The 25,864-nt window shown below is 36.7% G+C and overlaps 1 protein-coding gene across 1 annotated transcript in view; it reads left to right on the top strand.

Annotated features, from left to right (window-relative positions):
- LOC127411717 (dystonin-like) overlaps positions 1-25,864 on the top strand; it is a 275,538-nt gene that overhangs the window by 91,348 nt on the left and 158,326 nt on the right. Inside the window, exons 7-13 of the mRNA XM_051647413.1 lie at positions 3,591-3,757; positions 6,543-6,655; positions 7,327-7,433; positions 11,689-11,808; positions 13,139-13,234; positions 13,344-13,471; positions 25,181-25,274. Coding sequence (XP_051503373.1) covers positions 3,591-3,757; positions 6,543-6,655; positions 7,327-7,433; positions 11,689-11,808; positions 13,139-13,234; positions 13,344-13,471; positions 25,181-25,274 — 825 coding nt within the window. The remainder of the gene's footprint in view (positions 1-3,590; positions 3,758-6,542; positions 6,656-7,326; positions 7,434-11,688; positions 11,809-13,138; positions 13,235-13,343; positions 13,472-25,180; positions 25,275-25,864) is intronic.

Consider the following 25,864-nt stretch of genomic DNA (forward strand, 5'->3'; position numbering starts at 1 on the left):
CTATTTCACCACAATAACATTAGCTATCAGGTTAGCAGAGGCCTACAGCTGTGCACTGGGTGTACACCGTAACTACAACACAAAACTCCGTATTTGAACTCTCGGTTGCAGATAAATCCACAAATAATCAAGCATAATTGCAGGTTGTGATTCTGAAGTGCCAGATTGTCCCAACAAAGTGGGAACTGCACCATCTTTCAGGAGTAACCGTCTTGAAAATCTGGCACTGGTTGTGGTTGTACTGCTGAGGAATATTGGTAAAAATACATTTTAACCACTGATACTTCAATTCATCTGCCTTTGGAAGTCCAAACAAAGAGGTTTTGCTTTCGCAGTGAAGAAAACAGTGTCTTCTCGACATAGCGACAACACTAACCCAACTCATCCTGGCCTCGGCTATAACTACATTTGTTTGAGGGCGGGCCAAAGTAGCCCTTAGACTGGCATTATGCAAATATGTTACATAGTGACGTAGATACTTTATGGAAGAAATGGCTCGACTACAATCCAGCCGTTTCTTGTAGTTCTTGAGAAGTGTTGTCTGTGGAAGAGAATAACTCCATTTTACTTGGACTTTGTAACTTTGCAGACCTTTTACATGCACAAGGATCTATATTACACTCTAAAGGATAGATAAAATCTTAAAAAGCGTAATAGGGCCTCTTTAAGACATGCCAGTCTATTGCATACTGTGGCAACTCAAAAACAAACACAAAGACAATGTTAAGCTTCATTTAATGAACCAAATAGCTTTCAGCTGTGTTTGATATAATGGCAAGTGATTTTCTAGTATCAAATGATCAATTTAGCATGATTACTCAAGGATAAGGTGTTGGAGTGATGGCTGCTGTCTAGATTTGATCAAAAATGACTTTTTTCAAATAGTGATGGTGCTGTTTTTTACATCAGTAATGTCCTGACTATACTTTGTGATCAGTTGAATGCCACTTTGGTGAACTTTTGGCCGCCAGTATATATATATATATATATATATATATATATATATATATATATATATATATATATATATATATAATTATTATTATTATTATTATTATTATTAATTTTTTTTTTTAAAGGCCAAATTACAATATTTGTTAAAGAGGACTAATGATGCATTGTGTTTTTTTGCACTAATTGAACAAAATATTTGTAGGGAAAATGCATTGTGTAGTAATGTGCACAGGCTGCTCACACATTTACACTAGTAATCCAATTTTTTAATACTGCTGTGCTGTTATCCAAACCCCTTTTCACCATTGTCTGCCTACAAATTGCAAATTTTCTCAATTAACAGAATTATTAACAATTAATTACAAATTCTGATTATGAATCTTGATGGATTGATTCAAAATTGTTTGAGAAAGAATCGCGACATATCAATGAATCATTTTTTCCCCTCCAACTCTGATAATTTTAGATATGTTTATACTGAGTAAAATAAACTTATACAGTATAACAGTATAGTTCTGTGCAACCATGTTCGTTTTGCTTTTCTATATGAACACGATAATTTATATGTAATTTTTATATAAACCCTTCATCTGGGAAATTTGGTATATAGCCTACTTAACTTTAGAGCATTGTAATGGAGCCAAATCTCAGACATTTCAAAATAAGTCCCCAATGTGTTTCAGGGCACCAAATCCTATTTTATTTATTTTTTGTCTTTTTTTCCTGTATGTTATTGGGATTTTAGTTAAACAATAAATCTGTGATTTTAGTAATTTTGGACTTTTGTAGTGTCTATGTCTTTGCCTGTCACATTAAGGAAAGACTAAGATTTTATTTTAAAGGTGCGCTCAGTAATATTTTCCTCGTTAAAAAAAGATTTACTCTGAAAGAAATGAATTGTAATTTTGATACATATGCATAAAATCATGACCTCTCACACAAGAAGATGACTGTAGTCATATCAGTAACCTTATAAAAGCTGTTTAGTGAATAGTGAATTTCTACAATGGCATCTGAAAAGTATTGATTTTGAATAATGCTGCATCCATGCTGCTAGATGTCACTTGTAAGTCCAAATGACACAAACAAAAAAGCTACTTGTTACTCAAAATGCATTTATTTCCATCTTAGGAAAGAAAACAAAACAAAATGTAACAATATAATGCTTTATTAACATTTTTCCAAACAAAGTCTTCCACAGTATAAAGATAGAAATGCACTAAAATAGCACCAATTCAAATAACATTAAATGTTTCACAAAGTCTAACTGGGAGTTTGACTAATTGAAAGAACTAGTCTCCCCATAGGTTACATTTTCATTGCAATGGGCATTAAATCTCTTAAACTCTCATCCTCCACAATATTAATCTGCCAGTAGACTATTGCTATCCGCTTTCCTACAGTTATCGTGAAGCTGCGTTCATGATTTGTGTCAGGGCATCAACGCCAGCGTCAAATGGTGCTTTGAACTCCACATGAAGACAAAAATGTCTCATTCTGCATTTTGGTGATAGTTAAGACTTGACGAGCTTCTGCTGTAATTAAAATGCACATTACATAGGCTGAAAAATACTTCATTTCAATCACAATTTCCATCTGGGCTTGTTTTGTACATCAAATAGCGTTAAGAGGCTCATTTAATCACAGAAGCGCTGTTGTGTGTGTGTGTGTGTGTGCAGAGATTATTTTATTTACTGAGATAGCAACCTCCATGGCTCTATCATAGGAGAAAGGGTAACGGTCAACTAGTGTGTTACGACAGTAATAGAATGCTCATAGAATGTCTATGTGACCACCATGTTATGCTAATTTATGCTAAGTTTGTAGGCTCATCTTGGTAGAAGGGCTCTGCTGTGTGTGTGTTGTGAAGTGTGCATCAGTGTAATGACTCAGGGTGGACACATTACAAAGGTTCTGCCCTTCCAACAAGTGTTTTTGCTGGTTTACGTATGTTGTATTAACAGTAAATGTGTTAATCGTGATTAAGAAAAATTAACATGTTAAACTTTTTAATTAATTGCATGCATTAGCATGTTAATTCTGACTGCTCAAATTTTTACATATTGTTTTATTTTCTAAGAAGGAACTAAATGCATTTTGACAGGAAAAGATGTATATATAGTGAAATTTAAGCATTTTCAAAATCTACGATTAATCACGATTAACTATGAAAAATCATGCGATTAAATCACGATTCACTATATTAAGCGACTGACAGCATTAATATTTATATAATTTATTCTTATCTTTTGAAGTTGTGTGAAATGCAAATTTATTTGTTGCTGGATTATTTTCAGAACAGTCCGATTTGAATTTGGTATTATAGCAGAAACTGTGAGATTATGTCATTTGAACTGTGATTGGGTCAGCAAACAAAGGAATGAATCAATGTAAGGAAGGAAGGAAGAATACATGACAAAGAAGGATAATTTCTGCTATAATACAAAGAACTTAAAAAAACAACAAAAAAGTTTATGTATGAATTAATTTATCTGCTGATTATGACCAATATATATTTACAAAATAGATTTGAATGACAAACATGAATAATATGATCATTTGAAATGATGAGCCATACTATTCTTATACTGTTCTTAACAGTATTAACTGAAGAATTTTGTCTCTCCTCTCTGCAGATCTCAGACATCCATGTGACAGGAGAGTCCGAGGACATGACGGCTAAAGAGAGACTTCTGCTGTGGTCCAAGCAGATGACTGAAGGCTATGTAGGGGTCCGCTGTGACAACTTCACTACCTCCTGGAGGGATGGACGACTGTTCAACGCTATTATTCATAAGTACAGGTAACATCCCAGTTTATTTAGCTTTGTTCAAAACCTAGTGAGCCACCTTGCTTTCTGCTGCCTTGCTCCACAAAACTCTGTGGCTACTTGCCCGGTGCAATTAACATTGCGCTATTACCGCCCGAGAAAAGCAGGCGGTAAACATAGTTTTATTTCAACGAGATGCTTGTGTACATTTTCTATTGATCGTGGCAGCAGTAATTCATCTAATAATAATCATATCCAAATGCAGTGCCATCCATATCCAGTGTAGTCAAGCACACTTTCGGCATGTTAAAGAGATGATTCAGGTGTCTGGATCACAGTAGTGGAGTGATGTTGTGCAGTCCAGAAAGTGGTGGTCTGCTGCATCCTACGCTATATAGTGCTCCGAACAGGCCCACAAGATCGGAATTGTGCCGTGCAAATTGCATTCAGGGCAGATTTAGTGGCAGCATTTGCACTGTTGCCCGATCTGCCTAGTTCCCTATAGCAAATGGGGCGGTTAACCAGCATAGAAAGTGTGTAAAAATAAACAGAACTTTTACAGGGCGCAAATCTTTCTTAGTGAATTCATCCCTGTATCTTAGTAGGCAGCATAATGGTGTGTAATCTTTTATCATTAACTTGTTTTGCCTCTGAAACGACTTCCCTTTTCAGCTGACGTCACAAATCTCCACCCCCCCCCCCCCCCCCCTTTAACCACTTGGCTTCATACTGGTGTGTAAAACACACTTTTCACGATCTAATCGATTCCAAATAAGTCATGCAATTTTTTTTCTTATTATTGAATATCCTATTTAGCTAGGAAATACGTCACATTACAAAGTAAAAAAGTGTTACAAAAGTGATTAATGTTGATTTTAAAAAGCTGTCCAGGTGGATAGCTTATATTTTTAGTGTATGTAAACTTATTTCTCATCTCTGTTTTTGGAATAATCTCTTAGTTTTGCCTCTTAGTCATAACCTGCCTCTCAAAGTTTGATGAAATGTCATTTTAAATATATTTTGCACAGACACAGTCTTCAGATGACCTACATTTTGAAAAAATTAAGTTATTTCTGGCAATCACTATTCCTGTCAGTCAGGGAACGTTTTGTAGAGCTAATGATCCTAATGGGTGAAACTCACAAAACCTGCCAAGAACATGTCCAGGTTATATTTCACCCCAAAATCAAAAGAAAGAATTAAGAAATTATATTTTACTTCAAGAAATTATGCCTATTTTTTTGGAATATTTTTGTGTTGTCACACTTCAGTTCTAATTACCGAAATATAAATCAATCTCATTCTCAGTCCTGTAATGCAAAACAACAACAACAATAAAAATGGTAAAGTATTTATACATTATTGTAGTGTTTTTGTACTGCCTAAAAAATTACTTTATTACAGCAATTAGAATCTTATCAGAATCACCATAGAGAATAATGCTATTTATCATATGTTGTTTTAACATAGTGCGACCCCACGTACACATGCATGGACGTTGTATTTTGGATTCGCTATACGTAACACATCATTTTATTTCTTTTAAACCGACTGATCTCAGTTCAGGAGACTAGTCATGTGACAAAACAACATGGCGCTGACCACAGCGGAGTTTGTCTTTGGGAGAAACGCCACCAAAACTATGTCTGGTGAGAAACTTAATTAAGTTTTTACATTCAAACCTGTTTGAGTCAATAGACTAGAGCCTGTTGTTTCATCCGATTTTCCATTATTAAAATTTTAGCGATTTTTCGTGAAACAACACGTTGCTAAACACAATGTACACTAATGTGTACTTTAGAGCATTTTCCTTAAAAATCCTATATTTACTGTGAATTATCACATTGAGAACCAATGGTTCATCCAAAAGCTGAAAAATGTTGCTTTCAGAGGCTTTATATGGAGTTAGGATGAAAATAAGGTGCATTTCAAACTGTTCTGAGACCAGTGAAGACAGACAGCACACTGGAGGTTAAGTCACTCACTAAATAGGGAGCAAGGGAGCATCCTGTATCTCTTATACAGCTAAGTGCATACACCAAAAGTTCAGTTTCAGGCTGCAGATGATGTTTGGATCACTCAACATGTTTGGCAGATATGGGACAATGATAATCAGTACATAGATTCAGATTTTTGTAATTCAACATTTTATTTTAACATGATTGGCAGTTACTTTGAATTAATTATGCTAATTTCTGATGTAATGTCTGTAACGTCTCAAAAACATGAAAAACCAACACTCCTGGAAACATAACAATTTGATGAAAAAAATCTGACTTTCTATAGCCTGATATTATTTAAAATTTCATTTTTCAAATTTATTTTTGGAAGGCAAAAGATTTTCCATGTGACCTGGACATGTTTTCTTGGGATTTACCCTTATGCTGTTGAATTACATCTCTTAAGTGAGTTGGCTACATGTTTCGTCTTTGACACTGATTTCCTTTGGGGATTTACATAAACCCAATGTTATACCAAGGTCAGTTTACTTAAATTAAAATGTCTGTCAACATCAATCGAACACTGGTTAAAATGAAAACTCCTAGCTCAGTTACATTGTATACATGTAATGGTGTGTCATACACTGTAAACAATGTGTTTGTCGGGTAACCTAAAAATGTGCTGTAAGTGGTAACGTCTAAAATAACTGGTTTTATTCGAGTCAATCTGATTAAATTAGGTTAAGCTTTTTTAAGGGTTAGCTCAAGTAGAAATAGCTCTTTAAGGTAGCAATGGCAGGTAACCACTTCTTATGGTGTTTCAGATATGTAAAGTTTGTGGAATAAGATGGTATCATCACTATTCTCTTTTAATTTAGGCCTGACCTGGTGGATATGAGCCTGGTATCAACACAGAGCAGCAGATCAAACTTAGAACAAGCGTTCTGTGTGGCCGAGCAGCTTGGTGTGGCACGATTACTCGACCCAGAGGGTGAGTGTCAACGTCATACATCTTAATCAACTCACTGATGCTAAACAAACACCTCAATCCATACTGAACTGGACGAACAACTTTTTGTGTGTGTAACAATATTTCATCTCTAGGCTGGTTTAAGCTGTGTTTTTTTTTTCAGCAGAGGATGAAGGTGGAACTGTTACACTGACAATCATATATTAGTTTTATCACTATGCTACTTGAGCTAACACATATTGCATCTAAACATTATATTATGGGTTTTGTAGTTTTGTAATAGTTAACACAGCTCTACCAGATTTCTGAGCTGACTGAACAATGATTCAACTTTGACATTTTTTTATGCAGTACAATGCATTGCTCTAAACAATGAGTCACCATTATGTTTTTGAGACTGAGCTACAGTCAGAACGCTTGTTCTAGAACACTTGTTCTAAGTCAGATATTTCACCTCGTGTTTCATGTTCATCTGTAAAACAACACTAGGAGTTAAGAATAGTATCCAATGTGCAAAAGCTAGCACTATCCTCACTTTATTCTGACTGCAGACTAAACATTGAATTCAGCACTTTATAGAAATGGTAAACTATTTTGTCTGTAGAATGTAGTTTTTAGAGGAATGGTTATGTTTGTTGCAAAGACGTTTTATAAATGTGCATTCTAAGTGAAATGTTTGCCCTTTTGAACAGACGTGGACGTGTCTTCTCCGGATGAGAAGTCAGTCATTACTTACGTATCAACGTTATATGATGTCTTTCCCAAAGCACCAGAAGGTATGGAGGGTGTCAATGCAAATGTAAGTACCATCACACATCTAGGAAATAACAATGACATTGAAAGTGCTTGTCTAGACTAATCACTTCAATTGAATATACTGGGTTAAATAAAGTTAAGCTCAATCATTTCATCTTAGCCATCAAAAGAAAAAGAAAAACATTACAGTAATAGAGTAGGGCAATAATATAGGGTAATATAGCACAATATATCAATATACAGTACTGTGCAAAAGTCTTCGGCACATAAGATGTTTCACAAAAGCATTTGTCTTAAGATGGTTATTTATATCTTCAGCTTTAGTGTGTCAATAGGAAATATAAATGTTAGACTCCCAAACATTACTTTTGCAAATAGAAAAGACTAGAATAGAAGAACAGGGAGCCCTGCAACAGATGTCATGGCCCCCACAAAGTCCCCACTGAACATCGTTTTGAAGACATCCTCACTATGCAACATTTTTCACAAGTACCTAAAACTTTTGCACAGTACTTGAAGGCTTAAAATAGTGTGTGTAAATATATATATACATTCTTATGAGGGACTAAACAGGAAATAATTCTATAATTTATAACAATATAATAAGGATTTATATTTATATATTCAGATTTATAACTATTAATTCAGACTTATAACAATATATTTAGGATTTATAACAATATATTATTAGATTTACAACTATATATTCTGATTTATAACTAAATATTCTGAATTTATATGTGTATTACATACAGTATACTGTATATTAGGGCTGTCAATTGATTAAACTTTTTAAACAAATTAATTACATGATTCGTCGATTAATTAATTAAATTAATTGCTTATCAATATTTACTGAGAAATGCACCTAAATAAAGATAATTTAGTATATAAGAATAAAAATAATCATAAATATAATATATAATAAATATTATAATTGTGATTTTTCAAATACATCATAAACATACTGTAAATTAAGCCTTTTTAGACAATACAAAAAGTGGCTTTTAAAGTAAAAATATTGTTTGTTTTATTTCCATATCATTGAACATAACCCTATTATTGGCCTATTTCCCTCTGGGCTATTTTTTTTTCTCCCCTTTTCTCCCCAATTTGGAATGCCCAATTCCCAATGCACTCTAAGTCCTTGTGGTGATGTAGTGACTCGCCTCAATCCGGGTGGCGGAGGACGAATCTCATTTGCCTCTGCGTCTGAGACCGTCAATCTACGCATCTTATCACGCGGCTTATTGAGCGCATTACCGCGGAGACATAGTGCGTGTGGAGGTTTCACGCTATTCTCTGTGGCATCCATGCACAACTCACCACTCGCCCCACCGAGAGTGAGAACCACATTATAGCGACCACGAGGAGGTTACCCCATGTGACTCTTCCCTCCCTAGCAACTGGGCCAATTTGGTTGCTTAGGAGACCTGTCTGGAGTCACTCAGCACACCCTGGATTCAAACTTGCGACTCCAGGGGTGGTCTCTGGGCTATTTTCTAATTGGTGGTCTATGTCATACCTGCCAACACTCCCGATTTTAACAGGTTTCTCCCATTTTTCCACCCCTCCTCCTGCTGTACTCCCGATTTACAATTTCTCCCGATAAACTCCCGATTTTCTGCATCCACACTTTGCTCATGATAATGTATTAGACCTCCAGGTATGGCTGATTGCCACCCATCCTGTAAAATATGGGATTGACCTTTATTTAAATCTGAAATGATGTGTCCCTTATCGAATCAATACGGAAAGCGATTTGTCCCTTAAGCTGGTCAGATGGCGTCACGGCAAAATTGTTCCAGATCGTTAATTTAACATTGATATAAATTTGAAGTTTTCATACATGAGTAAGGGGTCGTCTGAAAAGTCCACACATTCTGCTGGAACGTGCTAATACTGTGAAAGGTGTGGGAAGGGACCATCTGAAAAGTCCACACATTGTGCTAAAACGGTGGATATTTTTATTGAAAAACAGAAGGATAAATGTTAAATAAGATGTACAAAATTAAACAGATCCAACGATGTGTGAATACAATCACTGCGTCATAAAGACAAGAAGTACAGGTGAAGGAAAAAAATAATATAAAAATACATATAAACCAACACAGGTGTATATATAAATAAGATAAATAATCGAAAGAAATAAAAATTATTGTATTTTTTTTTTTTATAAGTCATGGGTCAGGAAAGTTCTCAACATAGAAGAAAGGATATACACTTTTTATTATTAAAAACTCAAAAAGCATTTATTGCTTAACTGTCAACGATATGATAAGGGACTATCTGAATACATTTCTTAGTATTAATTATCTTCAATGTGGTATTACTTACCGGTACTGCCGCTCCTTATACACATGTTACACAATCTGTGTAGTGCACCTACTCCCTACGGGGGCACTACCTTACCTCAGGGGTGCACCAGAAACTCTGCTGGCTGCCGTTCCTCGTACATACAAACCACGTACCACACCTCAAAATCTCCCTATTTTTCACAATCCGATGTTGGCAGGTATGGTCTATGTACTCATGCGTCCATCTTTTGGACCATCTTACTTTGGTTGCATCACATCTCACTAGTTTTCAGCGCCTCCAGTCACAAGCGCTGTGTAAACTTTGAAGAATGCGTCTCGAGATCCCTGCATTCTGTTGCGCTCGGTCCAGCTGTCTTTGAATGCAAAAGTGCATCTGTGGAAGGCTGAGCTGCCTTTGACAGGCGTGTTGCCTGTACAGCTGGACTGCTTACTGCCCCCTACTGCCACATGAAAGTACTACATCAAGCTTGAATTGGCCCAATGGTAGGAACACTCCTTATTACAGAATTTATGTAGAGGTTAAGGGCATGATTAATTGCACTGATTTTTTAAACGCATTATTTTTCATATCATTAATTGCACTAAATTAACAGGTTCAAAATTGACAGCCCTAATATTTGAATCGATTATTTGAAACAGTAACAGAAATTAAACTAACAAACTCTTTAACAGCCTTTTCCTACTGAAGTTTAAAGTTCTCATACTTGTGAATCATGAGACAATTCATAAAACTAGACTGAATTACACAGTATGTAGGAAACTTTTAACTTTTATATCAAAATCATTGCAAAGATATTGTGAATATTCAATATATTGCCTAAGCCTGCTGTCGATAGGACTTAAGTTGTATTTAACTCAGGATATTTCTTTGTAATATGGTACACTATGTAGATATGAGACAGAGCTGTGTGTGTGTGTGGTGGCAGTGTGCTTTTAGTGACGACACTATAAAAGCATGTCTCTAGTCTAGTCTAGTGATTGTCCTCGCTCTCTCTCTACTGCCTGTTTATGACTAATACACAAAAATATGTTTGTTTTAGCCATGTCTCTGTTCTGAGGATATACACTGCTATTAGATAAACAGCTCAGTGGATGATATTAGTTAGCTGACATACTGTAGCGACTGTTTGTTAGCTGAGTGGCTTGGTGAATTTGTCTTGGTCTATGCAAATAAACATTGTGTTTAAATGTTCCCATTACATAAGCAGTCCCTTTCCTTTTTAAGGATTGTTATGCGAACATAAAACAAGTTGAAAGCTTTTAGGGATTCTCTTGATTCTTTGGAGTAATTCCCAGAACAGGACAGAATGCTGCCTGAGGAAGAGTCTCAGTATACAGTTTGAATGCAGCTTGTGCTGTTTCTGGCTGTATGTAGCGCCTGCTGCTCTGCATGTCCTTCTGAAGGATCCGTTTGTTAGAAACAAGGGGCTGAAGTTCATTTTTAAAACTGGTGGTGGCGCTAAAGAGTTTGTCCTAGAGTTCCCAAATTTGCTATGGGGACTGTTCATCCCCACCCCTATCAGTGTGCCAAATTTAATCATTTTCCTATGCACGGTTCTATGGGCTGCCGAAGACTCCCACTGGGGAGGAAGAATAATAATAATACTAACGGATACAGTAGATTTTCAGTTGGATCTTAACAGTTTGTGTGGCGGATTTCAGCGCAGATCGTTTTATAAATCTGTCACAATATAATGCAGCTTTACAAAGAGGCTGTTATTGAAAAACTAGCAAAAACTAAAATATGACTATTTTTGCCACAATGAATAATTTATGGATGATATGATCCCTTTAAGACACACTGATATTCATTTTGAAAATCCGAGTCCCAAAAATGCTTAACATTCTTGAATAAATGAGCAAACAAATAAAATATATATATAAAAAAAAAAAAAAAAAAAAAAATTTGAGCCAAATAATCAAATAAAATATAACCGTGTTAACATTTCATTTACTGAAATGACATTGTTCTTGAAACAGGATGTGGATATTAAATGGGTGGAATATCAGAACATGGTGAAGTACCTCAGCCAGTGGATTAAACACAATGTGACTGTGATGTCAGACAGAAATTTCCCCAGCAATCCTGCGGAACTAAAGGTGAGATGCCACACATCTTCATGAAGCCACACATGCAGTGAGTGTGTAAACCTGCTACAGTATATGAAGCTACAAAATGGACATCTCCCAATCTTCCAGTGAAATGTTCATGTTGTTTTTCCACCTTAAAATTAAAAGAAATAAACAAGAAATTGTATTTATTAAAATTTTCATGTGGAAAATGAAGCCTTTTTGGGGCTTGAAAGGAATAGTTCACCCAAAAGTAAAAATTATCTCATCATTTACTCACCCTCATGCCATCCCATATGTGTATGATTTTCTTTATTCTGCTGAACACAGATTAAGATTTTTAGAAGAATATCTCAGCTCTGTAGGTTCATACAATGCAAGTGAATGGATACCAACATTTTAAAGCTCCAAATGCATATAAAGGCAGCATAAAAGTAATCCATTACACTCCAGTGTTTAAATCCATGTCTTCAGAAGCAATATGACAGGTGTGTGTGAGAAACAAATAATTATTTAAGTCCTTTTTACCCTAAATCTCCACTTTCATTTTCAGATGTGAAAGTGAAAGTGGATATTTATAGGGGAAAAAAAGTCTTAAATATTGATCTGTTTCTCACCCACACTTATCATATCACTTCAGAAGACATGGATTCAACCATTGGAGTCTTTGGATTACTTTTAGGTTTCCTTTATGTGATTTTTTGAGCTTCAAAGTTTTGGACCTTGTTGACTTGAAATATTCATATGCAAATCTTTGTTTGTTTTCAGCAGAAAAAAGAAAGTCATACACATCTGAGATGGCATGAGGGTGAATAAATGACGAGAGAATTTTCATTTTTGGGTGAACTATCCCTTTAAGATTTTTGTGCATTGTTTTCATGACAGTTTTTTTCAGGACAAGTACATTTCCCCCTAAATTCTCAGTACCGTAATGCATTTATTGTGTTGTAATTAAAGGCAGTACAACAAATGCAACTATGACGTTTAATTACTTCACAGTTCAAATAGTATGCAAATGTGTGTTTTTTTTAAGTGCATTCCCCCACAATTTTTCATTACTATAATGTGAAAAAATCTTGTAATACGTTTTTATTTATTTATTTATTGTTAAAATCAGCATAAATTAAATTCAGGACAAATATTGCCATTATCTCTTATTACAACTGCTCTTTACAAAATGTATCTTACAATTTAAAAATATTGTACCATTGTTATTTATTTATTTATTGCATTGCAGTAATGAGAAAGATAATTTTTTGTGTTACGGTGATGCGAATTTGTGTGAAGGAAATTAGAGAAATTGTCTGTATGTTTTTTTTTTTTACTTGGTTTTATTAAATCCTTTTTTTTACATTTACAGGCACTTTATACACAGTATCTGCAGTTTAAAGAGAATGAAATACCGGTGAAAGAGAATGACAAGGCCAAAATCAAACATCTCTACAAAATGCTAGAGGTTTGCGTCAATGAAGATTATTTGATTTCCTTTTTTTTTATCATTCTGTGGCATATGCACATTACGTCTACTTCACACATGTAAAACTGTGCTGTATGTTGGGATGTAGATGTGGATTGAGTTTGGTCGCATCCAGCTCCCTCAGGGTTGTCATCCTAATGATGTGGAGAAGGAATGGGGCAAACTGATCGTGGCCATGTTGGAGAGAGAGAAGAGCCTGAGGCCTGAGCTGGACAGGTATGAGAGACTTGATTTACACATGCTATCTCTACATCACTATTTCTTAATGAAAGAATATGGGCGTGGTGCATTTACATTTCACCACTGAGGAATTCACTGAATTCTCTCTTTTTTTTTTTTACATTTGTTATCATTGAGAGAAGATAGCAGTGATAGGAATTTTGACATTTGAGAAGTTTGACCAAGATGAGGATACAGTATAGCTACTTTTCATTAATTTGTAGAGCTCAAGACTCATTTTTTGTAATGACCTAACAGTGGGTCTGCACTAGGGCTGGGTGATATATTGAATATTCACGATTCTGTATTTTTGTGATAATTTTGCAGGTGAAAACTAGTTTTCCTATCTTTTCTTTTTTCACAACTTAAGACAGAGATGTTTTAATAGCATCTCTTATTTAAACTTCAGTAGCAAAAATGGAATTACATTTTCTAAGTTAGATTCATTTTTGCAAATAAGTTTAAACTGTCTGTTTCAATCAATTCAAAACTCTGATTCATAGATTGTTTTTGAGCCGTCACTCAAATATGTTTACTGGAGTATCCATGTACTGTAGAATTTTTCATATATATTATTATTGGAGTTTGGTGATGCTAGTGGTGCACAAATAACACCTTCATATACTAACATATAATTGTATATTTTAGTATATAATGTATTATTATATTTTATTATATTATAAAAAAATAATACAAATATTATTAAATAAAAATGATATTATATATTATAATAAATATATATTTATTTATATATAATAAATTAAACACTTCCCTCTCAAAATGTTTCAGCAAAAATAAATAATATATAAATATATTTTATTATTTTATAAAGAAATATATATTATTAAATAATATTATATGTTATTCTAAATATATTATTTATATATTTTATTATTTCCCTCTCAAAATGTTTTTAGCAAAAATATAATATATTAATGTATTTTATTATTTATTTATTATTTAAATATTTTAAATAATATATATATATATATATATATATATATATATATATATATATATATATATATGTATGTATACTGTATATATGTATGTAATTTATATATATATATATATATATATATATATATATATATATACAGTACTGTGCAAAAGTTTTAGGCACTTGTGAAACGTGTTGCATTGTGAGGATGTCTTCAAATATAATGCCATAAATAGTTTTCATTTATCAATTAATGTCATACAAAGTCCAGTAAACATAAAAAAGCTAAATCAATATTAAGTGTGACCACATTTGCCTTCAAAACAGCACCAATTCTCCTAGGGACACCTGGACACAGTTTTTCTTGATTGTTGGCAGATAGGATGTTCCAAGCTTCTTGGAGAATTCACCACAGTCCTTCTATATATATATATATATATATATATATATATATATATATATATATATATATATATATATATATATTATATATATATATAGGATTTCAGTGTTTCCCCTATATGCATCCACTGCTGAATTATGAGCACGGCTGTTGGGATTTCACATGGTTAATTTAATATTCATGATGCAACATAACACTTGCCTGCCCCAGTCAGCTGTGCGCTTTCTACACTGTGAAAGAGACCCCACCACATACACACACAAATACACGCACTTACAGTGACATCACCGCATAACAACACGTGTCAAAATTGCTTCATTTCAAGTGGCCCACAAGCTCTTTTCTGAAACATAGGATGGCAGGGGATCGTAATGTTTCACTGAACAATCAGTTAGCGCTTTCCTCATGAATATAAATGAGCCTTACCTGTCATCTGTATGTTTTGGAGCATATTTTACTCACTTCAAAAGTGGAATGAAACAGCGCTACATGGATCAATTATCAATACAGCTTAATCATAGCAGCACAAGGGCAGAGCAAGTGCGGTAATTTGCAGACAGATCTCAGCCGCACAGACTATTTTAAATGTGCTTGTGAACCAGTAATATGCGCTGCGGAGATTGTGAAACCCATTTGAATGCGATACAGAATTGTCTGTTGCAAAACTCTTATGTCTCGGTGATGAAACTATAGTTAAAACAAACAGCCCCCACATTCTAAGTGGCACTGACAAAGAAAACGCCTCGTTACATATGTAATATCGGTTCCCTGAGATGAACCGAGACGGCGGGACAGCGACCGACATGAATATGCCGCAAGTGAATGACCCACATGGTGAGCCAGGAGAAGAACAGTCAGAATGGATATATGAATGTGGCAAGCAGGGTGGGGCCGATAGCCATGGGAACAGAGCGAGGCCGCTGGCGTGATTGCTAATGAGCGTCACCTGCGTGCCGTACTGGCCTCGTGTCTCACGGAGGAGCTCCGGGAGGATAAAAGGAGGAGTGACGATAGTGAAGGACGAGGGAGGACCAGGCCTGGACTATTTACGTTGTGTTTTGTTGTCGTCTGTGAGGGGCTGCCGCTTTACTTTCGTTTTGTGTTTATTTTATAATTAAAGTATGTTTGAATGTTCGCCGGTTCCCGCCTCCTTCTTCCCTGAACTACTAACCTTGTTACACTGGTGCCAAAACCCTGGATGGAAGGAGGGACACGCTGTCGGAGAGCACTCGCTGCTGAGGAGGTCAGGCAGCACGAGGGAGTGGCGACCGCCAGGCAATTCACACCCTGCAACTCATAAGCCTGGGTGATCACATCAATGTTCCATTGAGAAAGTCTTTGCTTGGAGACAGACATTCCTTTTGTGTGCCCTCCATATCACACAAAGAGCTGGTCAGACAGTCTGAACTGGCGGGTGCGCTCAATGTATGTGTGTAGTGCTCACACAGGGCATAACAAATGCAAGGACTGTTCCTCATCCGAATTAAATGGAGGAGGTAAAAAGGCTTGAAGGTGAACCACCTGAGCTCTTAAAGGTGTGGATAAAACCTTAGGCACATAGCCTTTTCTGGGTTTGACAGTGGCTTTTGAAAGACCCGGACCAAACTCCAGACATGAATTGTTGACTGATAGTGCTTGCAAATCACCGACCCGTTTTACTGAGGCCAGAGCCAGCAGTAATGCAGTCTTAAGACAAAGCACAAGCAAATCAACAGAGATCAGAGGCACGAAGGGGGGGCCACGAGCACTTTTAGGACCAAAGTTAGGTTCCAAGTTGGGACTGTTGCCAGGCGAGGGGGATTTAGGTGCATGATACGCAGAGATAGTCGCTACATACAGTGGTGTGAAAAAGTGTTTGCCCCCTTCCTGATTTCTTATTTTTTTGCATGTTTGTCACACTTAAATGTTTCAGATCATCAAACAAGTTTAAATATTAGTCAAAGATAACACAAGTAAACACAAAATGCAGTTTTTAAATGAAGGTTGTTATTATTAAGGGAAAACAAAATCCAAACCTACATGGCCCTGTGTGAAAAAGTGTTTGCCCCACCTGTTAAAACATAACTGTGGTTTATCACACCTGAGTTCAATTTCTCTAGCCACACCCAGGCCTGATTACCGCCACACCTGTTCTCAATCAAGAAATCACTTAAATAGGACCTGTCTGACAAAGTGAAGTAGACCAAAAGATCTTCAAAAGCTAGACATCATGCCGAGATCCAAAGAAATTCAGGAACAAATGAGAAAGAAAGTAATTGAGATCTATCAGTCTGGAAAAGGTTATAAAGCCATTTCTAAAGCTTTGGGACTCCAGAGAACCACAGTGAGAGCCATTATCCACAAATGGCGAAAACATGGAACAGTGGTGAACCTTCCCAGGAGTGGCCGGCCGACCACAATTACCCCAAGAGCGCAGCGACGACTCATCCAAGAGGTCACAAAAGACCCACAGCAACATCCAAAGAACTGCAGGCCTCACTTGCCTCAGTTAAGGTCAGTGTTCATGACTCCACCATAAGAAAGAGACTGGGCAAAAATGGCGAAAAATTTCGAGTTCCAAGACGAAAACCACTGCTGAGCAAAAAGAACATTAAGGCTTGTCTCATTTTTGCCAGAAAACATCTTGATGATCCCCAAGACTTTTGGGAAAATACTCTGTGGACTGACGAGACAAAAGTTGAACTTTTTGGAAGGTGTGTGTCCTATTACATCTGGCGTAAAAGTAACACCGCATTTCAGAAAAAGAACATTATACCAACGGTAAAATATATGTGATGGTCTGGAGCTGTTTTGCTGCTTCAGGACCTGGAAGACTTGCTGTGATAAATGGAACCATGAATTCTGCTGACTACCAAAAAATCCTGAAGGAGAATGTCCGGCCATCTGTTCGTGACCTCAAGCTGAAGCGAACTTGGGTTCTGCAGCAGGACAATGATCCAAAACACACCAGCAAGTCCACCTCTGAATGGCTGAAGAAAAACAAAATGAAGACTTTGGAGTGGCCTAGTCAAAGTCCTGACCTGAATCCTATTGAGATGCTGTGGCATGACCTTAAAAAGGCAGTTCATGCTCGAAAACCCTCCAATGTGGCTGAATTACAACAATTCTGCAAAGATGAGTGGGCCAAAATTCCTCCACAGCGCTGTAAAAGACTCATTGTAAGTTATCGCAAACACTTGATTGCAGTTGTTGCTGCTAAGGGTGGCCCAACCAGTTATTAGGTTTAGGGGGCAATCACTTTTTCACACAGGGCCATGTAGGTTTGGATTTTGTTTTCCCTTAATAATAACAACAACCTTCATTTAAAAACTGCATTTTGTGTTTACTTGTGTTATATTTGACTAATATTTAAACTTGTTTGATGATCTGAAACATTTAAGTGTGACAAACATGCAAAAAAATAAGAAATCAGGAAGGGGGCAAACACTTTTTCACACCACTGTAAGCATTGACGGAGTGACCCCTGCATCCAGTCGCTCTTGAAGAAATGTAAGAATTTCATGTATGGGGCAGTTCACTGGGTCTTTGCCCTGTGAAAAGCATAAATTAGTGAACACATTCCATTTCAGTGCGTAAAGGCGTCTCGTAGACTGCGCTTTAGCCTGTAAAATGGTGTTCATAACCTACTGAGTAAATTCTGGTATGTTTAGCGCACTCTATTCAGGGGCTACACATGCATGTTCCATAACTTGGGCTGAGAATGCCAGATTGTGCCCTGTGCTTGAGAGAGGAAATCCCTCCTCAGCGGTATTTCCAATGGAGGGCCATCCAGAATCTCTATCATTTCTGGAAACTAGAACTGATTGGGCCACTTCGGCACAACCAGTAGAATCATGTCTTTGTCCTCTCTGGCTTTGCATATGACAGAGTGAAGGAGGCACATTTGGGGAAATGCGTATTTGCGTTTTGCAGGCCATTTGTGGGCCATTGCATCCACTCCTAGTGGATCTTGGGACTTGGAGTACCAGAGGGGACAGTGGCCGTTCTCCGCAGAGGCAAATAGATCGATCTCCGTTTTGCCGAATATTTCCCAAATCCACAGGACAGTCTGAGGATGAAGTTTCCATTCATCCAGCATCGCTCCTTGACGTGACAACAGGTCCGCACCGTAATTCAAATGGCCTGGGACACATGTCGCCCACAGGGAGAGGAGATGGCGCTCCTAAACACACCTCAAGTGTGATTAGTAAATATTAATTTCCCCACCTAGTGAATTCGGGAGGGAAGATTCATTTCAAACTGGGAGGGAGGTGGACGGCGTATGAACTGAATAGTGTAGCTGTGTGGACCCGCCATGCATCCGTGGAGTGGGATAATGGGCGCGTCGTCTCGCTCGCTAGATGAGACTGAGTGCCGCTCTCCACCGGGAAACGGCTGTGCACAGTACTCATCATTTTAGGAGGGAATCACTCGAGACAGAGCGACAACATCCTCCGTGGACCACTCGCAGTCTCTAATGCTGCAAGGGACATGGCATCATCTTCATCGTCAGAACAGCCAAACGTAATGAGGTCCCATGCTCCAACGAAGGACCAGCGCTTATCATACATATAATATATAGTCAAAGCCGCTTCAAGAGAAGATCGAGGGGCTCGCAGGGCTTGCGCCAGCACGAGATCCACCTCTGATTCATCTAGCTCAGCCTCTCGGCCCTGCCGTGCCCCCTCGTGTGATCCCTCGGGAGTCACAGAAGGGGCAAGTGGGAGAGCACGTGAGGCGGAATCGTCCCTCAGAACGGGGTCGATCTGAGAGCAAAGGGTCTTGAGACTCATGCTCTCACAGTGAGGGCAGTCTGTCTCCATGAGAGCTGCTTCGGAGTGGCTGCGGCCCAAGCAATGAACACAGCTCTCATTATCACACTCTGACGACTGGATGTGGCGCTTGGAACACTTGCGGAATGACGTCTTTAAAAAGATGCGTACACGCAATCGACCCTTTTGTGATATATATATATATATATATATATATATATATATATACACACACACACACACAATGTCAACAATAAGCTTATAAGGATACAAAACTCCTGCCTAAGCGCTATGGGGAATCAGGATGCTGAAGCGGCCCGTTCACCAGTGAAGCGTCAAGCGGCAAAGTGGAGTTAATGTTCGCCGGAACACTGCAGGGGAGTGGAGAGTCTTCTTGTTGCCGTGAAGATCCTGCCCGCTGACTCATGAATGCCGACGGCAAAGTTGTAGAGGGCTTCTAGACGAGAGAGATGCTTGTAGTATTGAAGGAAGAAAATTCTGAGGAATTGCGTTTGCGCACCTGCTTTTATACCAGACAGCTTCGCGCCTAAAAAGGTGGGGCTTAAACACCATAGCCAATCTTAGAATTGGCATTATTGTAGAAGGTTTTCAACTAGGTCGTGTAGAAGGACACTCCACTAGCATCAGCTTAGTGACACAATGTCAAGTGAACTGAATTGTAAGGGAACAGAAGAAAACATAAATTATAAGGCTTTCCAATTCTCAGATCACAATGCTTACAAAACTTTACCATGGATTTACTGTAGTAACACTAACTGTACTATATTACCTATGGTAGTTGTGGCAGAAAAACTTTCTAAATGTATTTAGACTGCTGTTTTTTCATTACACAAATGCCATTGTTCTTTATATAGAAACCATAGTTACTAACCATGGAAGTGAAGAGCCATGCATGGTTTTATGGTTACCATGAACTATTACAAATATCATTGTTAAAACTATGGATACTATGGAAGAAATATGGTGGATTTTCATAATTATGGACCAAGCTATCAGTTTTCCATCTGTGTAAAATCTGTACTCTTTTAATGCTCTCTGATTGTAAGAAATTATAAGTTGTTTTGTTTGCCTTCAGAAATTCCAAGACATGACTGTAGTTTAATTAGAAGGAGCCTGATGAAAGGAATCTGTAAAGGAGACCCTACTTATTCACACTGTCAGAGTATTTCAATTTAGCCATATAAAAATTTGGCATTTTTTTCACAGATGTTACTGTTGTTAATATCATAATTTTCATCTGCATCCCAACCTCAAAATCAATGCTGTACTGTGAAATGTGCATTTCAATGCATATAAAATGTAATATTATTTGCATGGGTGCTACCAAAGCAGGTGCTTTTGCCACATTTTTAAAGGGCCCTTTGAGGGCACAAATAAACCTTGATGTGGCCCAGGCTGAAATTGATTTTGACACCTGTTTTAATCTGTTCTTTGGCCAACACCGTTCATATGTGTCCGGCGTTGCGGGCTTGTGGACGCCCGCACAACAGCACCACTGCTGAAAAAAATCCTAGGGGAAACACTGGATTTTAAAATATTGATATATAAATGTTATGATTTCATTTAGGGAAAGCATGCTTTGATTATTTTTAACTTGATTACTTTTAATTCCAGTTGGTGATGCTAATAGTGCAGAAATTACACTTTTTTTTTTACATATTATAAATATAATAATAAATATATTATTAAATAATATATACAGTTGAAGTTAGAAGTTTACATACACTTAGGTTGAAGTCACTAAAACTCATTTTTTAACCATTCCACAGATTTCATATTAGCAAACTATAGATTTGGCAAGTCATTTAGGATATCTACTTTGTGTATGACATGAGTCATTTTTTTCAACAATTGTTTACAGACAGATATTTTCACTTTTAATTGACTGTATCACAATTCTAGTGGGTCAGAAGTTTACATACAATAAGTTAACTGTGCCTTTTTACAGCTTGGAAATTTCCAGAAAATGATGTCAGGCCTTTAGGCAATTAGCCAATTAGCTTTTGATAGGCTAATTGGCTAATTGGAGTCAATTGGAGGTGTACCTGTGGATGTATTTTAAGGCCTACCATCAAACTCAGTGCCTCTTTGCTTGATATCACGGGAAAATCAAAAGAAATCAGCCAAGACCTCAGAAACAAAAACTGTGGACCTCCACAAGTCTGGTTCATCCTTGGGAGCAATTTCCAAACACCTGAAGGTACCACGTTCATCTGTACAAACAATAGTATGCAAGTATAAATGCTATGGGACCACGCAGCCATCATACCGCTCAGGAAGGAGATGCATTCTGTCTCCTAGAGATGAACGTAGTTTGGTGCAAAAAGTGCAAATCAATCCCAGAACAACAGCAAGGACCTTGTGAAGATGCTGGAGGAAACAGGTAGACAAGTATCTATATCCACAGTAAAACGAGTCCTATATCGACATAGCCTGAAATGCTGCTCAGCAAGGAAGAAGCCACTGCTCCAAAATCGCCATAAAAGAGCCAGACTACAGTTTGCAAGTGCCATGGGGACAAAGATCTTACTTTTTGGAGAAATGTCCTCTGATCTGATGAAACAAAATTGAACTGTTTGGCCATAATGACCATCATTATGTTTAGAGGAAAAAGGGTGAGGCTTGAAAGCCGAATAACACTATTCCAACCGTGAAGCATGGGGGTGGCAGCATCATGTTGTGGGGGTGGTTTGCTGCAGGAGAGACTGGTGCACTTCACAAAATAGATGGCATCATGAGGAAGGAAAATGATGTGGATATATTGAAGCAACATCTCAAAACATCAGCCAGGAAGTTTATGCTCAGTGCAAATGGGTCTTCCAAATGGACAATGACCCCAAGCATACTTCCTCCAGAGTTGTGACAAAATGGCTTAAGGATAACAAAGTCAAGGTACTGGAATGACCATCACAAAGCCCTGACTTCAGTCCGATTGAAAAAGCGTGTGCGAGCAAGGAGGTCTACTAACCTGACTCAGTTACACCAGTTCTGTCTGGAGGAATGGGCAAAGATTCCAGCAACTTATTGTGAGAGGCTTGTGGAAGGTTACCCAAAACATTTGAGCCAAATTAATCAATTTAAAGGCAATGCTACCAAATACTAACGAAGTGTATGTAAACTTCTGACCCACTGGGAATGTGATGAAACAAATAAAAGCTGAAATAAATCATTCTCTCTACTATTATTCTGACATTTTACAGTCTTAAAATAAAGTATCCTAACTGACCTAAGACAGGGAATGTTTTCTATGATTAAATGTGAGGAATTGTGAAAAGCAGTTTGAATGTATTTGGCTAAGGTGTTTGTAAACTTTGACTTATCACAATATATATATATATATATATATATATATATATATATATATATATATATATATATATATATATATATTATTTATATGTAATATTCTAATATAATTATATATACATACAGTATATTGGGACCCACTTTATAATGGGTGGCCTTTACTACTTTGTACTTAACCATTTGATACAATGTACTTATTATGAACGTACATGTTGTTGCATTGTAATTACATTCAAAGTACTTGCATTTAATTACATTTGTAGTTACACTGTTAACTTTACCCCTAACCCAACCCTTACCCCAAAACCTAACTCTAACCCCTAATCCTAACCCTAACCCACCCTTACTCCTAAACCGTACCTCAACCTCATTTTGTAGCAAATGTGGGAATTTTGCAGAACAAATTGTAGTTATACAGTAAATACATAGTCTTGTATGTATTTAATGTTAGTACATAGTAGTTAAGGCCACCTAATATAAAGTGTGACCGTATATTGTGTTCATTTAGTGAAAAAAACATGCTTTCATTATTTTTAACTAGATTACTTTTAATTCCGTTTGCTGATGCTAGTGGTGCAGAAGTAATAATAATAATAATTCCTATATACTAGACACTCAAAGCACTTTATATAGTATAGGGGGAATCTCCTCAACCACCACCAGTGTGCAGCGTCCACCTGGATGCCATAGTGCGCCAGAGTGCCCACCACACACTAACTGTTGATGGAGAGGAGAGTAGAGTGATGTAGCCAATTCAGGGATGGAGATTATTAGGAGGCCATTATAGATAAGGGCCAATGGGGGGAATTTTGGCTAGAACACTGTGGTTATACCCCTACACTTTTCACTCTTTAAATGTTTTAGAAAAAATATGTTTATATATTTTTTATATATTTATATATTTTTTATATTATAAATATAATACATATATTTATAATAATATATTATATATGTAATATTTTAAAATATGTATGTATAAATAAATTACATTAATTTAGTAAAAAAGTATGCTTTGATTATTTTTAACTAGATTATTTGTAATTCTGTTTGGTTACTCTAGTGGTGCAGAAATTACACTTTTTATTCTAGAAATATTGAAGCAAAATGTATTTATAATTTTTTTATATACTAATATATTTATTCTATTATAAATATAATAATAAATATATTATATATTATTATAAATATATTGTTCATTTAATTAAAAAAAATATGCTTTGATTATTTTTAACTTAAAGTTTTTACTGTTTTCACCTTGCATTGAACATTTTGAATTTACTTGGCAATAATGTTTTTTGTTTTTTTATGGATGAAATTATGTGTCCTCTGATTAACAAAAACAAAATCACTCTTTTTTGCCATTTTGCAGCAAACAAAAATAAAAATAAAATAAAAAATAGAAATAAATGTCCAAATTCGTCAAAAGGCTGAAAAAGTTCTAGGTTTTTTTGCTATTTTGGCAAGTTCTAGTGTGTACCTAAGTTTGGATTATATACAAATAATATTGTCAGCCTTGTGCAATTAACAACTGTATTAATCATTATAATGTTTAGATGAAAACCGATCATCAAAATGATTTTGGAAATCACCTATCCTGTAAATATATGGAAATCACCCATCATATTGATATTTATTAACACTGTCATTAGATAATAACTGCTCTCTCGTTCATTTAAATGGGTAAATCATTCTATAGAGTCACATGACCGTTTAGTAGGGTGAGGAATGTGATGCCTAAAGTGACACACCAACGTTTCTCAAATAATAACTGTCTGAACCTGCGGTGGATCATCTGTCTTACATGAAAGAATGCTCAGTGTTTCACCTGGAGGGGTTGTTATCAGGGGCTGGCGTTTCTGCCACCAGTATGAGCCTATAAATAGCAGTTGCTGGAAACGTGTGCCATCAGAAGAGTTTTGCGCATGAGTGTGGGGTAGTAGATGGGGTGCGGGGTCACTGTTGCTGATGGAGGGGTGGTGAACGCCATTCTCTGGGTTTGATATGATGCACAGCAACCTGGTTTACTGCAGTAGCACCTCATCTGTGAGTGACAGCACTCTAACCAGCCTGGGCTCCACCGAAAACCTGCTCTACGGAGCGCACGAGCCTCTGTCCAGCACGCCACTTTATCTCAGTAACAACTCTGTGTATGGACTGAGGTGAGGGAGCCATGCAAGAGTGCAAGCAGAGGATGGTTTTGGTTTTCTCCGAGGAAGTTTTCTACAAATTGTGACTTGATGTTTGATTTTGCTCAATTTTGACTGTGATCTCTTCTTTGTTCTTAGACTTGAAATGCTGCAGCAAATTGCAAACAGAGTCCAGCGAGACTGTGTTACTGGAGAGGACAAATTAGCCTTAGCGCGGACTGCTCTGCAGTCGGTAAGTTTGGCCATAACACCAATCATACTTTTCCAAAGGTAAACCACCAGGTAAAAGTTTGGACACACCTGACTAAGTTAAAGTTTCTTATGATCTTAAAATCTTTTGATCTGAAGGCTTATGATTAAATGCTTGTAATTAGTTTTCTAGACAATAATATTTGTGCCTATGTTTGAATTTCTTTACTATATATATGGATGAGATTATTAGTTTGATTTACTTGACATTTGATTACTTTTGATATCTTGTTTGTAAAGTGTTCTTGAGCATTAGAAATGTACTATAAATGGGTATTTCTTCAACTTTGAGCACTTGTCAACCTCCCTAAATAACTTCAAACACAGATTGAGGATCATCCTGATGAACCCAGTCACTCTGTTAAGTTTTATACTCTTACACTCAAACTCTCCGAATTCCTGCTTAAGGTCAATATTAGGTCAAAAATGGCAACAAAAAAAGAAAAGAAAAAAAGAAACCGCTTTCTCTAGAAACTTGCCATTCAATCATTGTTTTGAGGAATGAAAGCTATACAGCGCTTGAAACTGCCAAAAAACTGAAGATTTCATACAAAGGTGTACACTACAGTCTTC

Source organism: Myxocyprinus asiaticus, chromosome 21 (genome assembly GCF_019703515.2).
Source record: "Myxocyprinus asiaticus isolate MX2 ecotype Aquarium Trade chromosome 21, UBuf_Myxa_2, whole genome shotgun sequence".
In the NCBI taxonomy this organism is placed as follows: domain Eukaryota; kingdom Metazoa; phylum Chordata; class Actinopteri; order Cypriniformes; family Catostomidae; genus Myxocyprinus; species Myxocyprinus asiaticus.